The sequence below is a fragment of the Balaenoptera borealis genome, assembly GCF_965194805.1.
Source record: "Balaenoptera borealis genome assembly, chromosome: 13".
Taxonomy (NCBI): domain Eukaryota; kingdom Metazoa; phylum Chordata; class Mammalia; order Artiodactyla; family Balaenopteridae; genus Balaenoptera; species Balaenoptera borealis.
In genome coordinates, this window is record NC_138870.1 from 8,079,953 (window position 1) to 8,097,092 (window position 17,140).

Consider the following 17,140-nt stretch of genomic DNA (forward strand, 5'->3'; position numbering starts at 1 on the left):
AGTCCCAAGGTCAGGGGTTTTTATATGTTCACTTATATATTTCAAATGCTTAAGACAATGCCTGCACAAACATTTGTTCAACAGATGAATGAAATTATTAGCATGTTAGAAGATATATGCTATGGACAAAATAGGACAGGGTAAAGGAGACTGCAAGTTGTGGGAGACAGGAACAAGTTAGAAATTAAAATAGAATGATAGAATGTTAGGGAGAGGCTCTAAGGAGAGGGTGAGGAAGGTGTAAAAACTTGAAGGAGGTGAGGATATCTAGCGAGAATTTCCCCAGCAGAGGGAACAGTAAGTACATGAAGGATTGGAGTAGCAGCAAAACCAGTCTGGTTGGAGCAGAGTGAACAAGTGGCAAAATTAGTAGCTGATGTAACTGACATGATCTCCTTGACAATGACTTTTCCTCTGAGTGAGACAGAGAGCCAGTGAAGGGTTTTGAGCAAATGAGTGAATGAGCTAACTGATCTTCTTAAAGCATTGTTGGGACTTCCCTCGTGGTCCGGTGGAAAGACTCTGCACTTTCACTGCAGGGGGTGCTTGGGTTTGATCCCTGAAGGGGGAAGTTCCCGCATGCTGCACAGCTTAAAAAAAAAAAAAGGAATTGGACTGATGTGTTGAGAACAGATTGGTGGGGATGAGGATGGGCCAAGGCTGGAAGCAGAGATCATTTTAAAGGTTATGGCATAATTCAGGTGAGAAATAATAGTGTCTCAGATTAGGGTGGTAGCAGTGAAGGACAGATTCTGAATATATTTTATAGATAGAACCAATAGAATTTCCTGATGACTTGAATATGAGGTAGAAGGGAAAGACAGGAGTCAAGGATAATTCCAAGGCTTCAGCCTGAAGAACTGGAAGAACAGGGTTGGCATTAGCTGAGGTAGACAAGCCTGCAGGTGGTGATGCAGGATAAGGTATGTAGATGAGAAATTCTATTTTGGACAATATAAACTTTTCTTTTTATTTTTTTAAATAAATTTATTTATTTATTTTTGGCTGCATTGGGTCTTCACTGCTGTGCGCGGGCTTTCTCTAGTTGTGGTGAGCGGGGGCTACTCTTCATTGCAGTACGCGGGCTTCTCATTGCGGTGTCTTCTCTTGTTGCAGAGCACGGGCTCTAGAGTAGTTGTGGCTCTCTGGCTCAGTAGTTGTGGCTCACGGGCTCTAGAGCTCAGGATCAGTAGTTGTGGTGCACGGGCTTAGTTGCTCTGCGGCATCTGAGATCTTACCAGACCAGGGCTCGAACTTGTGTCCCCTGCCTTGGCAGGCAGATTCTTAACCACTGCGCCACCAGGGAAGTCCTGATTTTGGACAATATAAACTTATAAGATTTTTTTTGGATATACAAGAGGAGATGAGTAGACAACTAAGTAATGGTTCCAGGATTTAGAGAAGATCTGAGCTAGATGTATAAATTTGGAAGTCTTTAGCATATAAACGGTACCTGAAGCCATAGACTAGATGGGATCACCAAGATAGTGAACGTACTTAGGAAGAAAAGAGATCTGAGGACCGAGGTTTGGGACACCCCAAATCTAAGAGACCAGTAAGAAGAACCAAAAAGGGGCCTGAGAATGAGTGACCAGTGAGATAGGCCGTAAACGGAGAGAGGGCGCTTTCCTGGGAGCCAAGAAGGTGTAGAAAGTGGAAGTAATGGGCTGTGTCAGCGCTGCTGAGGGTAAAATAAGATGAAGGTTGAGAACGAGGTATGGGATTTGGCAATATGAACGTCACTGGTGACCTGGACAATGGCAGTGCTGTAGGATGAAAGAATAAGAATTGGAGACAGCAGATGTAATCAATTATTTCCAGAAGTTTTCTGCAAAAGGGAGCAGGAAATGGATAAATGGGTGACGTGGGACATAAGGTTAAAAGACTTTTTTAAAAGCCCTTTAAAAATTTTAAGACTTGGGGGGACTTCCCTGGTGGTCCAGTGGTAAAGATTCCGCCTTACAATGCAGGGGATGTGGGTTCGATCTAAGATCCCATGTGCCGCGGGGCAACTAAGCCCACGCACAGCAACTACTGAGCACTCGGGCCACAAATGGAGAGCCCATGTGCCGCAACTACAGAGCCCACACCCTCTGGAGCCCGTGCCACAACTAGAAGAGAGAAAACGCGCAGGGCACAACTAGAGAGAAGCAGGCGTGCCGCAACTAGAACTCGATGCAGCCAAAAATAAATAAATAATAAATATTTTTTTAAAAAAATTTTAAGATGGGGGAGTTCCGTGGTGGCCTAGTGGTTAGGATTTGGCGCTTTCATTGCTGTGGCCCAGGTTCAACCCCTGGTTGGGGAACTGAAATCCTGCAAGCCTCGGGGCACGGCCAAAAAAAAAAAGATTTAAGATGGGAAAAATAACACATGTTTGTATACTGCTAGGAAGGATCCAGTGAAGAGGGAAGATGGGTGAGGTTGAAGAGAAAGGAGATTGCTAAGTGGTGACTTGGAATAAGCAATAGGGATGCAAAGAGTCTTTTAATTGTTCCTCAATTTAAAAAAAAATTTTTTAAATAAATTTATTTATTTATTTATTTTTGGCTGCATTGGGTCTTTGTTGCTGTGCGCGGGCTTTCTCTAGTTGCGGTGAGCGGGGGCTCCTCTTCTTTGTGGTGCACGGGCTTCTCATTGCAGTGGCTTCTCTTGTTGTGGAGCACGGGCTCTAGGCGCGCAGGCTTCAGTAGTCGTGGCACGTGGACTCAGTAGTTGTGGCACACGGGCTTAGTTGCTCTGCAGCATGTGGGATCCTACCGGACTAGGGCTCGAACCCGTGTCCCCTGCATTGGCAGGCAGATTCTGAACCACTGTGCCACCAGGGAAGTCCCCTCAATTTAAATTTTAACAGATGAATAATCCAAGTGAAAAATGGGCAAAAATATTTCTAAAAGAAGTTTAAATAGCCATGAAGCATATGAAAAATTGTGAATTATGTTAAAAGTTCAGTATATTAAGTAAAAACAATTATGCATTTCTCCCTAATGGATTAGGAAAAACAAAAATAATACTGGTGAAACACATTTTGTGTGGTGGGGAAAAATGGTACTTAGTGTTAGAGGGCTCTGCAATGACTGCTGTATTATTTGAGAATATTGACGTGTCATATTACAATAAAGACAAACAGAACTGATAAGAGTCTTAAGCACAGTATAGGGGAGGAAAAGTTTTCCTTGAAACTCTTATGGTCTCTGGCTGTGTCTTAAAATTAAACTGACAAAGACAGATTAACAGGAGAAAAGCATACAAATTTATAAATCAATGTTTCATGTGAGGGAACTCCCTGGCGGTCCAGTAGTTAGAACTCTGCACTTCCGCTGCAGAGGACACGGGTTGGATCTCTGGATGGGGGATCCCTGCATGCCTCACAAGGAGACCAAAAAAAAAAAAAGTTTCATGTGACACGAGAGTCTTCATAAGGAAATGAAGACCCAAAGAAACCATTAGACCTGAGTATTTTTATGCTAAGTTTGAGGGCAGTCCTGTAGAAATAAGATAAGTTAAGGAGTATGAGGTCAGTATAGGAAACTGGGGGAATTTAACAAGGCCTGTTAGGATTCTTCTGGGTGTTCCTTTGTCATCGGAGATAAGGATGCCCCTCTCCTCTGGGTCTAGAGAGGGCATTTCTAACATGAGGGTCTTACGACCTATTTCAGGAAAGAAGGGTGGGGGAAGGTCAGAGTGACCTTCCTGCTTCTGCCCTTAGCTTTTTTTGTTTTGGCCACTCCGCACGGCTAGTGGAATCTTAATTCCCCAGCCAGGGATTCAACCCGGGCCCTTGGCAGTGAAAGTGTGGAGTCCAGACCACTGTACTGCCAGGAAATTCCCTGCTCTTTTCTCAGATTTCTTTAGCTTACAACATTCAATATGGCCAAGGTGACATATTTTGGAGTACTGTGTCATGAAACTCATCACCAGATAGCAACTTATAAATAGTATATAGTATATAACTTAAGTATATGTATATGACTTATAGTAGCTGATGAGATGTGGACAGCACTCATTGGAAGTGTTAATATACCTAATGCATAAGTAAGAGGCTCCTGAGACACAGAATTCATTAGATACACTAAATATGAGTAAGTTAGTAACCTATAAGACATATTAAAGATGATGGAAAAAATGGAATATATGATGGAACAAACAAAAGTGGTACTTATAGGGAATTCCCTGGCAGTCCAGTGGTTAGGACTTCACGCTTCCGCTGCAGGGGACATGGGTTTGATCCCTGGTCAGGGAACTAAGATCCCATGCCTCACGGTGTGGCCAAAAAGAAAAAAAATGAAAAATAAAAACCAAAAGTGGTACTTATAGTTGAAGGGGATGGAAAGGTCAAGTACGCATAGAAGTCATGCCAACTCTAGGCTGACAGCTATGTCATCCCCCAACTGGTAACCCATTGATGACACTCGTTATGTTTCCATCCTGTTCCCACCTGTGCTCTGCCCTAGCAGGCTAAGTGGCAGTCATAGCTGTGGGCAGATGTACTTGCTCCTGTATCTCTCTGACAGAGCAGGTATATGACGTTCCAGGCATCTGCTGTGCCCCCTTGTTCAAAACTCAACTCTGGTCCTCATAAATATACATCAGTGGAAAATGCTGATGTGGCAGAGAGGGGCAGTGAGAGACAAGACACGAACGTTGAATAACCCAGGCGTCAGGTAGCATGGTCCTTCCACTCTACTTTACACCTCATTTTAAGTACGTTAACCCACTCCATCTCTTTTCCCTTGATTCTCACTGTGTTTCAAATTGATTTGAGAAATGCCGTTTGAGCACCTTCATTTGGTTTGTGAGCCTTTCACTTCTACAGCCTCTTGGATGGCATGACTGGTAGTGTATTTGGAGGCTACCATTGCATCTAGTTAATATCCCCCACCACAGGATGTAAGTTGTACAACCTTTTAGAAGAACATCTTTTAATTCTTTAATTAATTAATTAATTAATTGATTGATTATTTTTTTGACCAAGCCACGTGGCTTGCGGTATCTTAGTTCCCCGACCAGGGATTGAACCTGAGCCCTCAGCAGTGAAAGCGCAGAGTCCCAACCAGTGGACTGCCAAGGAATTCCCTAGAAGAACCTTTTAGATTATATGTCAAAATATTAGCCTTATACAGGATTTATAAAACAACTGCAAGTATTCCCGTGAAAATCCTACTTCTAGGCATTTACACTAAAGTCAAACATATGAAATGATGTGTGGTCTACTCCAGGATTGTTCATAATTGTGAAAATTGCTTAAAAAAAAAAACAACCCAAAATCTAAACGTCAGCTGATAGTTACTGCCTTATTTAGGGCTGCCGGTCCTGGAAAAAGAAAAAACTTCAAACTGAAAGGAATCGCAATGAATGGAGAGAACAATGCTGAGGACAGAGCTGACTGTAGCTCTACCAGAAAGAACGTGAATGGTGTGGTTACCAACTGCTGCAGAGAGGTCTTGCTGCTGATAACAAACGGTGGTAGCTGATAAAACACAAAACGTTGTCTTTAATAATTGACACACACACACACACACACAAAACCCCTTGAAAATGGTGATAAAATGTGGTAAATTCTGATAGAGTTTCACAACTCTTTGACTTTGGGTTACATGGTAGTAATGTGATATCTTTCTGTGGTATTACTTGTCAACTTTTTCCAGACGGGCAAACAGATAAAGTGATTTTAGATGATTTGATGGGTAGCACCTAAGACAGTAAAATTCATGAAAATCAACAGAGATTTTATTTGTTTGTTTACATCCAGAACCTAATCACTTAATTACTTACCACTTGGACCATGGTCTGACATGTGTATTTGTGGAAAACAAGTCTGTCTGGTGTAACCAAGAACCCCTATTGCTCTCTGAAGGTGGATTTAAGAATGTGGCTTTGGAGGCTAAAACTAGTTGGCTGAATAGCTACCCCCCACCCCACAGATGTCCATATCCTAAACCCCCAAACCTGTGAATATGTTACCTTATATGCCAAAGGGACCTTATCAATTCAATTAAGTTAAGGATCTGGAGACGGGAAGATTATCCTCTATTGAGGTGATGTAATCACAAAAGTAATTACAAGTGATAAAGGAGATCAGAGTCAGAGCTATTTGAGGATGTTATTCTGCTCGCTTTGAAAATGGAAAAAGAGGTCACTAGCCAAGGAACGTAGACATACACTAGAAGCTGGAAAAGGCAAGGAAACAGATTCTCCCCTAGGGCCTCCAGAAAGAACACAGCTCTAAGCTATACCTTGATTTTAACCCATTAAGACCTGTTTCAGACTTCTAACCTCCAGAACTGTAAGATAATAATTTGTGTTGTTTTAAGACGCTAAATTTGTGGTAATTTTTTATAGCAGCAATAAGAAACTAATACACTGAGTGAAAAGAAAAGAATTTAGAATAGTGCTTCTCAACCTGTCTATGGTGAAGGTTTAGCTTGTTGTTTTAATCTCCAATCATGGACCAAAATACTTATAAGATAAAATTGAAAAATTACTAGAAATTAAAATTTAAAAACATACAAAATCAAGCCCCACTGAAAAATAATGGATTCATCTGATATAACATTACTTTGTCAAATTGCTCTAAACATTCCTTAATATTTACTCTTGTTTTCTGCACTGGTGTCCTCAAGTAACAATTTGCAGATAGGCATAGGTTTACAGCCCACACTTGGAGTAGATTTTGGATCAGGAGGCTTTAATATTGAGTAGTGTACATTTGAGGTGACTGTGCCTAGAGATCTCAGCAGAACATCTAAACCTCAATTTGTGATCATCACACAGGAGGTGCAAAACCCTGCACTAGGAGTTTCTGATTACCTGATTCTGACCATTACTGAAAATGTTCCTTTTTCTTCTATTTATTTATTAATTTTTTTGACCACACCAGGTGGCATGCAAGATCTTAGTTCCCTGACCAGGGATCGAACCAATGCCCCCTGCATTGGGAGTGCAGAGTCTTAACCACTGGACCGCCAGGGAAGTCCTTCCTTTTTCTTTTTTAAAGAAAAAATGTATTTGCTATAGTCCAAAATAATGTGAACAACAGAAATGTACATTTCTAAGAAAAGGTACAAATGGCTTAAAAATAAATCAACCTTAGTAATTAAAGAAGTCCAGGGAATTCCCTGGCGGTCCGGTGGTAAGGGCTCTCGCTTCCACTGCAGGGGGCAAGTGTTCAGTCCCTGGTCGGTGAACTAAGATGCCACATGCCATGCAGCGCAGCGAAAAAAAAAAAAGAAAAAGAAAAAAAAAAAGTCCAAATGAAGATATAAAGGATATATCAGTTACTTCTCATCTTAAAAAGTGAAAGAAGGAAAGAGAATATCCAAGGCCAGCCAGAGTTATTAAAACTAAACTCTCGTTCACTACTTCTGGGCGTATAAATTGATAAATTATCTAAAACAGTTTATCCCGAAGAATTAAGGCCCTTAACAGTTTTTATGTACGTTGAATTGATAATTAGACATAACTTAGTAAGAACATAATATGAAATGCAGATAGAATTTAATTTGTCATGTCATGAAATGCAGTTAAAGGCATAATTATTTAGTGTCTAAAGATTAAAAGAAACATTCCTAAATGAGTGAAAAATGGTATATTAATACAAAGTGATATTATTACATAGTCATTAGGGTGATTCTAAGGGATTTTATTCATTATTGTTTTGTTTTGGTAATGAGATAAAATGCTCAAGCTGTTAAATGCCAAGAATGAGGTTTTAACAGGATGTAAGATATGCTACAGGGGCTTCCCTGGCAGTCCAGTGGTTGGGACTCGGAGCTTCCACTGCAGGAGTCACAGTTTCCATCCCTGGTCTGGGAACTAGGACCCCACACGCTGCGCGGCCAAAACAAACACACAAAGCATGCTACAAATATTAACCCTGTGGACCTTTTGAATTTTTCTCCTAATGTCCCCTAACTACTCCTACTCAGACTATAGTTCTTGCTAATTGCCCACCCACCAAAAATAATTATAAATAAATAAATAATATACTTAATAGTAAAATACATCTAAGGAAGTGAAAAATCTCTAATTTTTTTTCTTGATGTCTACCTCAATTTTAAAAATTTTCTTTCTGAAAATTTATTTTTAGTGTGCTGGCTTTGCAGGTGCCCTCAGCAAATTTATACTCTATTTATTTGGGTAATCCCTCATTGCTGCATCATTCCTCTCTTCTCTAAAGACTACTAAGAGACGTGTGCATGGTCACCAGGGTGTGGGTTATAATTAGTATGAGAAATCTCAATGACTTTTCCTTAATTCCTGAAGAGTCTTCTCAACTTTTCTATGTCCACACTAACGCTATGGCTTGCTATCATGTTTAGAGAGGATGGAGGATGTGTCCACAATTCAGCTGAGTTAGAAAAGGTTAAAAGACAAAAAACAAGACAAAACAAAAAACCCCAGGTCTTTTTATTACAGGAAAAGGAGCTCATATATGTACAAATGTCAGTAGGAGGGTGTGAGTGAGGTAGAACATCAGGGTTGGAGAAACTTCGTTATTTGTTTGAAGTTCTCCTTAGTTCTTAAAATATTTCTTTACCTACGGGACTTTGTTTTGCAACTTCTATGTCCCTAATACTTACAACAGTTTTTTTAGACACTCAGTAAATATTTGTTCACTGACTGCCAGCAGCATCCAAATCACTTTGTGCTTTGGTGGTCAAGACTATGTTGTTTAAGTAACTTTTCGCTGATAATAAAATTAAAAAAACATTTATTATAAAAATTTGAAAAATATAGAAATTTACCAAAAAGATTACTAAGAAATAGCAATTGTTAATGTATTGATATCAATCTTTCCAAATTTTTTTTCTGTACACATTTTTATAAAATTGGATTATTTTCTATATATATATATATTTTTTTTTTTTTTTGCTTAAATTACTAAGGATAAGTTTTTCTTTTTTTATTTCTTTTTTGGCTGTGCCACATGGCTCGTGGGATCTTAGTTCCCCAACCAGGGATTGAACCCGGGCCCTCAGTAGTAAGAGTGTGGAGTCCTAACCACTGGACTGTCAGGGAATTCCCAAGGATGAGTTTTTCATGGATTAGTTTTCACGCTATTATGTATTCTTTTACAACGTTATGTATGGCTGAGTAATAATAAAACTTATGAATGTTCTGCAATGCGTTTACTATTGTACAGTTAGGTTGTTTTTAAGTTTTCTCTATAGTAAATAATACTAAAATGAATACATTTGTAATTCTTTGTCCACTCTCATTACTTAATTCACTCAACAAATATTTATCAAGTACCCATCATCTGTCCCTGCCCTTTTGTAGTTTATATTCTGGTGGCTAAGAATAACATTGTAGGGGAATTCCCTGGCGGTCCAGTGGTTAGGATGCGGTGTGTTCATTGCTGTGGGCCCAGATTTGATCCCTGATTGAGGAACTAAAATGCTGCATGGCACTGCCAAAAAAAAAAAAAGAAGAATATTCTAAAAGTGGAATTTCTGAACAAAGTGCATGAGCATTTTTAAAAATTTATTTTTAAAAATTTTGGTAAAATGCACATAATATAAAATTTATTGTTTAATCATTCTTAAGTGTATGGTCCAGTGGCAGTAGGTACATTCACATTGTGCTACCATAACCACCAGCCATTTCCAGAACTGTTTTCATCTTGCAAAACAAAAACTCTATATCATTAAACTGTAACTCCCCATCCCCCATTCTCTCCTCCCCCAATCCCTGTAACCACCATTCTACTTTTGTCACTATGAATTTGACTACTCTAGTTACCTCATATGAGAAGGACACAATAGTTTTAAAACTTATAATATATTTGCAAACTTTTATTCTAGGTATGTTATATTAATGTATACATCAGAGCTGAGTGTAATAATGTTTGTTTCCTTGCTTCCTCATCTTTTTTTCACTTTGCTAATTGGATAGACAGACATTGTATTGCTTTAATTTGCTTCTTTTTTTTTTGAATTTTATTTAATTTATTTTTTTATACAGCAGGTTCTTATTAGTTATCTATTTTATACATATTAGTGTATATACATCAATCCCAATTTTAATTTGCTTCTTTCATTTATAAATTCTCTCCTTTTTTTTTTTTAGATTGAAGTATAGTTGCGTTAGTTTCTGGTGTACAGCAAATGATTCAGTTGTATATATATACATATGTATATTCTTTTTAATATTCTCTTCCATTATAGGTTATTACAAGATATTGACTATAGTTCCCTGTGCTATACAGTAGGACTTTGTTGTTTATCTGTTTTATATATAGTAGTTTGTATCTGCTAATCCCAAACTCCCCTTCCCCTCTTTGGTAACCATAAGTTTCTTTTCTATTTTCTATGTCTGTGAGTCTGTTTTGTTTTTTCTGTTTGTTTTGTTTTGTTTTTGGCCACACTGAATGGCTGGTGTTGCCCAACCCGGGATTGAACCCGTGCCCCTGCATTGGAAGGGTAGAGTCCTAACCACTGCACTGAGAGGGAATCCCCTGTTTCCGTTTTGTAAATAAGTTCATTTGTACCATATTTTAGATTCCACATATAAGTGATATCGTATGATATTTGTCTTTGTGTGGTTTACTTCACTTAGTATGATACTCTCTAGGTCCATCCATATTGCTTAATTTGCTTCTTTTTATGATTGAAGTTGAATATTTTTTATGCTTGTGATCACAATAATTCTGTTGAACTGATATATTTCTCATTTTATTGATTAGAAAACCAAAGGCCAGAGAAACAATTTTTCTAGGACCTCACTGCCAGTAAGTGATAGAGCTGAGATTTTAATCCAAGTCCATGACTTCAGAACTGGTTCTATAATATTTAGCCATATTGTCTTGCTTTTGATTTTCTAATTAGGGCTGAAAGTCCAGAATTACAATGTTTTTTGTTTGTTTGTTTTGTTTTTTGTGTGTTTTATTTTTTAATTAAAAATTTTTTTTTATTTTATACAATTTTGAAAGGTTACTTTCCATTTACAGTTATTACAAAATATTGGCTATATTCCCCGTGTTGTACAATACATCCTTGAGCCTGTCTTATACCCAGTAGTTTGTACCTCCCACTCTCCCACCCCTGTATTGCCCCTCCCCACTCCCCTAGAATTATAGTGTTTTTGTTTGTAGAACCCTTAAAGAAGGTCAAATTTAATGCTATAATTTTATAGGGAAAGAAAGTGAGACCCTTCATGATATCTCAGGCCATTCATATTCTGTTTAAAAAATGGCCATGCTCGTATTCAAGGAATGATTTAAATGAACTCAGACTCTTGCATCTTCCCATACAGAGGCGAGTGCTAACTTCATTAACTTGAGATGTCTGTTCTTTTTTTTTTTCTTTCTTTTTTTTTTTGGCCGTGCCACATGGCATGCGGGATCTTAGTTCCCCAACAACGGATCGAACCCACACCCCCCTGCAATGGAAGCCTGGAGTCTTAACCACTGGACCGCCAGGGAAGTCCCTGTTTTTCTTTAATTAACAATAATCTTTTGGGCTTCCCTAGTGGTGCAGTGGTTAAGAATCCGCTTGCCAGGGCTTCCCTGGTGGTGCAGTGGTTGAGGGTCCGCCTGCCAACGCAGGGGATGCGGGTTCGAGTCCTGGTCCGGGAGGATCCCACGTGCCGCGGAGCAACTAAGCCTGTGTGCCACAACTACTGAGCCTGCGCTCTAGAGCCCGCATGCTACAACTACTGAGCCCATGTGCCTAGAGCCTGTGCTCTGCAACAAGAGAAGCCACCGCAATGAGAAGCCTGCGCGCTGCAACTAAGAGTAGCCCCCGCTCACAGCAACGAAGACCCAATGCAGCCAAAAAAAAAAAAAAAATAGGTGGGAGAGAAACTGACCAAGATTCAGAGAGCCTGATGTAAAGGGTTTGAGTTTATGAATGGTTATAATTTCAGGGCAATGATTTGTGACCCCAAATCATTCATGACACTAGAAACCGCCCCCCTTCCCACCACTCTCCATTTAAAAGGTTCAAATGATAAATTTTCATAAAACAGTTGCTTACTGTTTATAAAAATGAAAGGCAATCAAAATATATATCTATATATACTCTTTCCATCTACAAATACTGCAGTAATAAAATTTATCAAGATAAAAAAATAGGTGGTATAAAATAATGTAAAATGATAAAGTGTCTGTTCTCAAAAAGCTTGAAAATTATTTGGGTGACAAACAAGCTAATTCTTCTATAGCATTTGAAAAATCTTATAATGGTTTGGCCAAAACAAAACAAAGAACCAAAACAGAAATTGATGTATGCTGCCTTGTTTAGACTGCTCAATAACCTATTTGCCTTTACACGTGTAGTTCCTTCAGCCCTGAATGTCTTACTGAAAAATGTCTGCTAAGCTTTGAAGTTTTCTCCACCGTGAACACTGTGTGTGCCTACCTTTTGGCAGGCTCTGTGCCGAGCACTTTAAACACATCATCTTATCAGATTCCTATGGCAAATTAGAAGGCAGGTTTTTCTTTTCAGTTGAGAAAACAAAATTGAGGAATGTCCAATGTCACAGAGCTAATAAGTACTGGAACCAGAATTACCCAGCCAGTCTGATTTCTGACTTTTAATCAGGAAGGTCAAAGTTAGTGGAACAAAATTCAGTCCTAGAGCTGAAAACAGATGGGGAGTGTAGATCAACCTCCCCAGGAGGGGTTTTCCCTCCCCGGTTTGGTTTTCCACCTGGCTGTGGCTATAGTTTAGTAGAACTCTACCTGTGTATTTGTCTAATTAGACTATGAATGACAAGACTTTCAATTACTAATAATATGTTCCTAGCACCCATCTCAGCGCCTTGCACATAATAGATGCTTAATAAATGTTTGTTAAAAGAATAAATGTGTATCTCCTTTCCACTCAGTCTACTGCTGACAAATCTCAGATTGTTGTAGAGTTAGGTCCATGCGTGGGTAATCTTTCTTTTGTGAATTTTTTTCTGGGAGAGCAGAGGTGGGGAAGAGAAAAAAAAAATCTGTCCTTTTGTATCCAATTGCCTTTGAGGAGCTGGGAAGAGAGCAATTCACACCTGATTATCTTACATCAGATAAATTAGCAGCACCTGAATTGCTGGGCAGTTAGGCGCTAGAGCTCTCTGCAGCCCCACTAGCCAGCTTCACCTCGGCTCAGGGGCCATGTTTCCTTCACTGCCAGGCTTGGCTCTAGGCCTCCTGTTAATCCTGGCCTTGGGCCAGTCATTCCAATTCCAAGAACATGTCTTTCTCCAATCTCTGGGCTTAGACAAAGAGCCTTCACCCAAGAAGTTCCAACCTGTGCCTTCCATCTTGAAGAGAATTTTCCAGGATCAAGAGGCAGCGGCAACTACCGGCGTCTCTCAAGACTTGTGCTACGTGAAGGAGCTGGGTGTCAGTGGGAACATACTCCGACTTCTCTCAGATCAAGGTGAGGACATTGGAGTCTTTCCTAGAGATGAATCTGGTGTGAAGAAAGGAATAAAGGGGAAGTAACAATTACCGAGGGGTTCATGGACGGCCACGTACTGGTAATTTACACATTTTATCTTACTTTATCCCAACCACTGTCCTGAGAGGAAGGCAGGTATTCTTATCAAGTTTTTAACAATAAGGAAATTGAGGCTCAGACAGTAGATAACCTGTAACATATTCGAGATCATACAGCTAGTGTGTGAACAAAGCCAGGATTCAAAATGGTTTTTTCTGAATCAACAGCTTTGTGCTACAATTTAGGTGGAGGTGTGAGGGTGGAATTAGGGCTCAGTCTCCCACTCCTGAGCCCAAAATTTACTCATCCTGGTCCTCTGAGCTCAGTTTGCCCGGGACTTTTGCTTCCAGCTCCACACCTCCCCATTACTTTTGATGGGTAGAAAAGGCTATTCTTGATTTGTAAATACAAGGCGATAATATATGCCATTGTCATACCCTTCAGATAATTCAATAATTTGCCAAACTGACCACCCACCAAAAATTACCCAGATCAACTGTTAAAAGTTGATTCTCCAGCCTAGTTCCTGACCCTCACGCCCCCACCCGATTCTTTGCTTTAAAAAAAAATTTATTTATTTATTTTTGGCTGTGTTGGGTCTTCGTTGCTGCGCGCAGGCTTTCTCTAGTTGCGGCGAGGGGGGACTACTCTTCATTGCAGCGCACAGGCTTCTCATTGTGGTGGCTTCTCTTGTTGCGGAGCACGGGCTCTAGGCGCGCGGGCTTCAGAAGCTGTGGCACGTGGGCTCAGTAGTTGTGGCTCACGGGCTCTAGGGCGCAGGCTCAGTAGCTGTGGCACACGGGCTTAGTTGCTCCACGGCATGTGGGGTCTTCCTGGACCAGGGCTCAAACCCGTGTCCCCTGCATTGGCAGGCGGATTCTTAACCACTGCGACACCAGGGAAGTGCCCCCCACCCGATTCTTATTCAAAGCAGAGATGGGTGTTGTAATCTCCATTTCTATATAGCCTCCCAGGTGGTTGAGGTGGGAGGAATTGAGAGCCCTGGTTGGTTAGTTTTACAGCAACTGGAAATAAGATTTGAGTCCAAGAAGCATTTATTGGATGCCTACTAAGTGCCGGCAGCTGTGTAAGACCATGAGAGTACAGAGATGAATGATAAAGTCAGCTTTTTAAGAGTTTATAGAAGACACATCAACAAACAGATGACTTCCATACATTGTGCTAAGTGTCACGTTAGTCGCCTTGGGGATGGGGCTTCAGGGACAATTCCTGGAGGAAGGTTAAGAGGTGAGGGGAGCTGGTATGAAAGGTTTTCCAAGGAGAGAGTAGGAAATAGCTGAGGCTACTTCCTTCCCTCCACCATAGAAAAAAAAAAACTTTTAATTTTTGTGATGATCAAAATTCTATCTAACGGTACAGGAAAAGGACACGATCTCATTATCACTCCTCCCTAATGCTCCCCCTAGAGAAAACCACCATTAATAGTTGATGTATATTCTTCCAGACTTTTCTTCTTTGCATATATATAATATAAACTTGTAATATTTTTTTATAAATGGGATCATACTATACATTCCTCCAATATTATGAACATTTCGTTCAAGTCAGAACATATAGTCAACTTATCCCTGTTTTAATGGTTATATGATATTCCATTGTGTAGACATGCTACAATTTATGTAACTGATGCCCTGTTGATGAACATAAACATATTATAAATAGTGCAGCTTTATATCCATTTTGCGTGTGTGTGCGTGCTTTTTCTATTTCACTTTTTCTATTATTTCCCTGGATAAGTTCTTAGAAGGGGATTGTTGTATCAAAGAGTAGGCACATTTATACTGTTTTTTTTTTTTTTTACATTTATACTTTTGATGTACAGCAAATATCCTTTAAAATTTATACTCCACATTGAGTGTGTGAGAATTCTCACTTAACTTTGACAGTAGTCTCTTTAAAATAGAAACTTATTGAAGTAAAGTGTACATTCAGAAAAGTGCATAAATTGTACAGAACAGCTCAGTGAAGTTTTGCAGAATAACTAGCACACAGATCAAGAAACAGTACATGACCAGCACCCCAGAGGATCTTTCATGCCCCCTTCGGTAAATCACTACTTCTCTACAAGGGTAACTGATCTCCTGACATCTAACATTACATATTAGTTTTGCCTGTTTTTGAACTTCATGTAAGTGGAACTGTGGAATGTATCCATTTTCGTGTCTGGCTTCTTTCACTCAACATTACATTTGTGAGATTTATCCATGTTGTGTGTATTTGTAGTTCATTTTCATTGCTGTATAGGATTTTATTCTGTTCGTATGTGACAGTGGACTTACCCATGCTGCACTGGCTGGCCATTAGGTAACAACACTCTTTTAGCTTTTAATTTTTGTTAATCTGGTAGCAAAACATGATCTCGTTGTTTTAATATGTTTCTTTAATAAGGTGGAATGATGCCCTTTCAAATGGATAATGAATCATTTATTTATTTGCTTATTTATTTAAGACTTAGAATATAGTCTTTTTTTCTTCCAGCTTTATTGAGATATAATTGACATACAGTGCTGTATAAGTCTAAGGTGTACAGCACAATGATTTGATTTACGTATATCACAAAACAATTATCTCCATAAGTATAGTGAGGGAAGTCCCTGGCGGTCCAGTGGTTAGGACTTGGCGCTTTCACTGCCATAGCTTAGGTTCGATCCCTGATTGGGGAACTAAAATCCCACAAGCCGTGCTGTGCAGCCAAAACAACAACAACAACAAACCCAACAAGTATAGCGAACATCCACTGTCTCAGATAGATACAAAGTTACAGAAATAGAAAAAAAATTTTTTCCTTGTGCTAAAAACTTAGAATTTACTTACTCTTTTATACACGACATACAGCAGTGTTGACTATATTTATCATGTTTGTTATCTTAAAATGTGAATCATTCATTTTTATTTTTCAAATAATTGTATTATTATTTGAAAATTTATACATTAAATTTTCAAATTTATACATTAAATAATGTATACATTATTTATACATTATGACCCTTTTCCTATTGAGGATTCTTTTCCTTAATGATTTGTGAGGCCTCTTAATCATTTGTAAAAGCTCTTTATAGACATATTACAAGTATTCTTGGTTGTTCTTTCTGATTTTAATTTTGTTAATGATGTCTTTTGAGTATAGAAGTTTTTTATTTTCATGTTTTCAAATCTGTTCATTGTTTCCTCTCTGTCTTTTGGGGGTTTTTTTTCACGCCTAAGGAATGTGATTTAGCGATAAGAGTAAAAAGTGAGACTAATATGTTAGAATTAAAGCCGTGAACAGGAGAGATCAACTGTTAGAGAGGTTGAGAAGGATAAGCACTGTGAAAACATCCCTGCATTTGCTAGTTAGTCAACACTTAAAGATGTTTATTTCAGCGGACCAGTAAGGGTAAGAGAGTTGGACAACAGCAAGAATATATGGTAAGCAGCAGAGACAGCAAACATAGACTAATCTTTTTAAGAAGATGGTCGATGAAAAGAAACGGAGAGATGATACAGTAGACTTGAACAGGAACCTGGGTAATTTTAAATGCTTTTTAATTTTGTTGTTTTTTAAATGAGCGTGAAGAGGCATTGTGGTGGAATGGTTAGAATACCTGGGTTTCCATTGTAATTTCTCCACAAGATGAATGACCTTAGAAAAGCTCTTAGGGTAGAGCCACCCTACCAAACAAAATGGTGGCATCAGGTCAAAGAAGTTA

General features: G+C 39.2%; 1 protein-coding gene across 5 annotated transcripts in view; it reads left to right on the top strand.

Annotated features, from left to right (window-relative positions):
* The window catches only part of GDF3 (growth differentiation factor 3), a 148,900-nt gene that overhangs the window by 127,265 nt on the left and 4,495 nt on the right, over positions 1-17,140 (top strand). For 4 of the 5 annotated variants that reach the window (XM_082349231.1, XM_082349227.1, XM_082349229.1 and 1 more), the window contains one exon: positions 13,209-13,370. In XM_082349231.1, coding sequence (XP_082205357.1) covers positions 13,209-13,370 — 162 coding nt within the window. Of the gene's footprint in view, positions 1-1,387; positions 13,371-17,140 lie in introns of those variants that run through there. The other variant, XM_082349228.1, reaches the window with a different exon arrangement.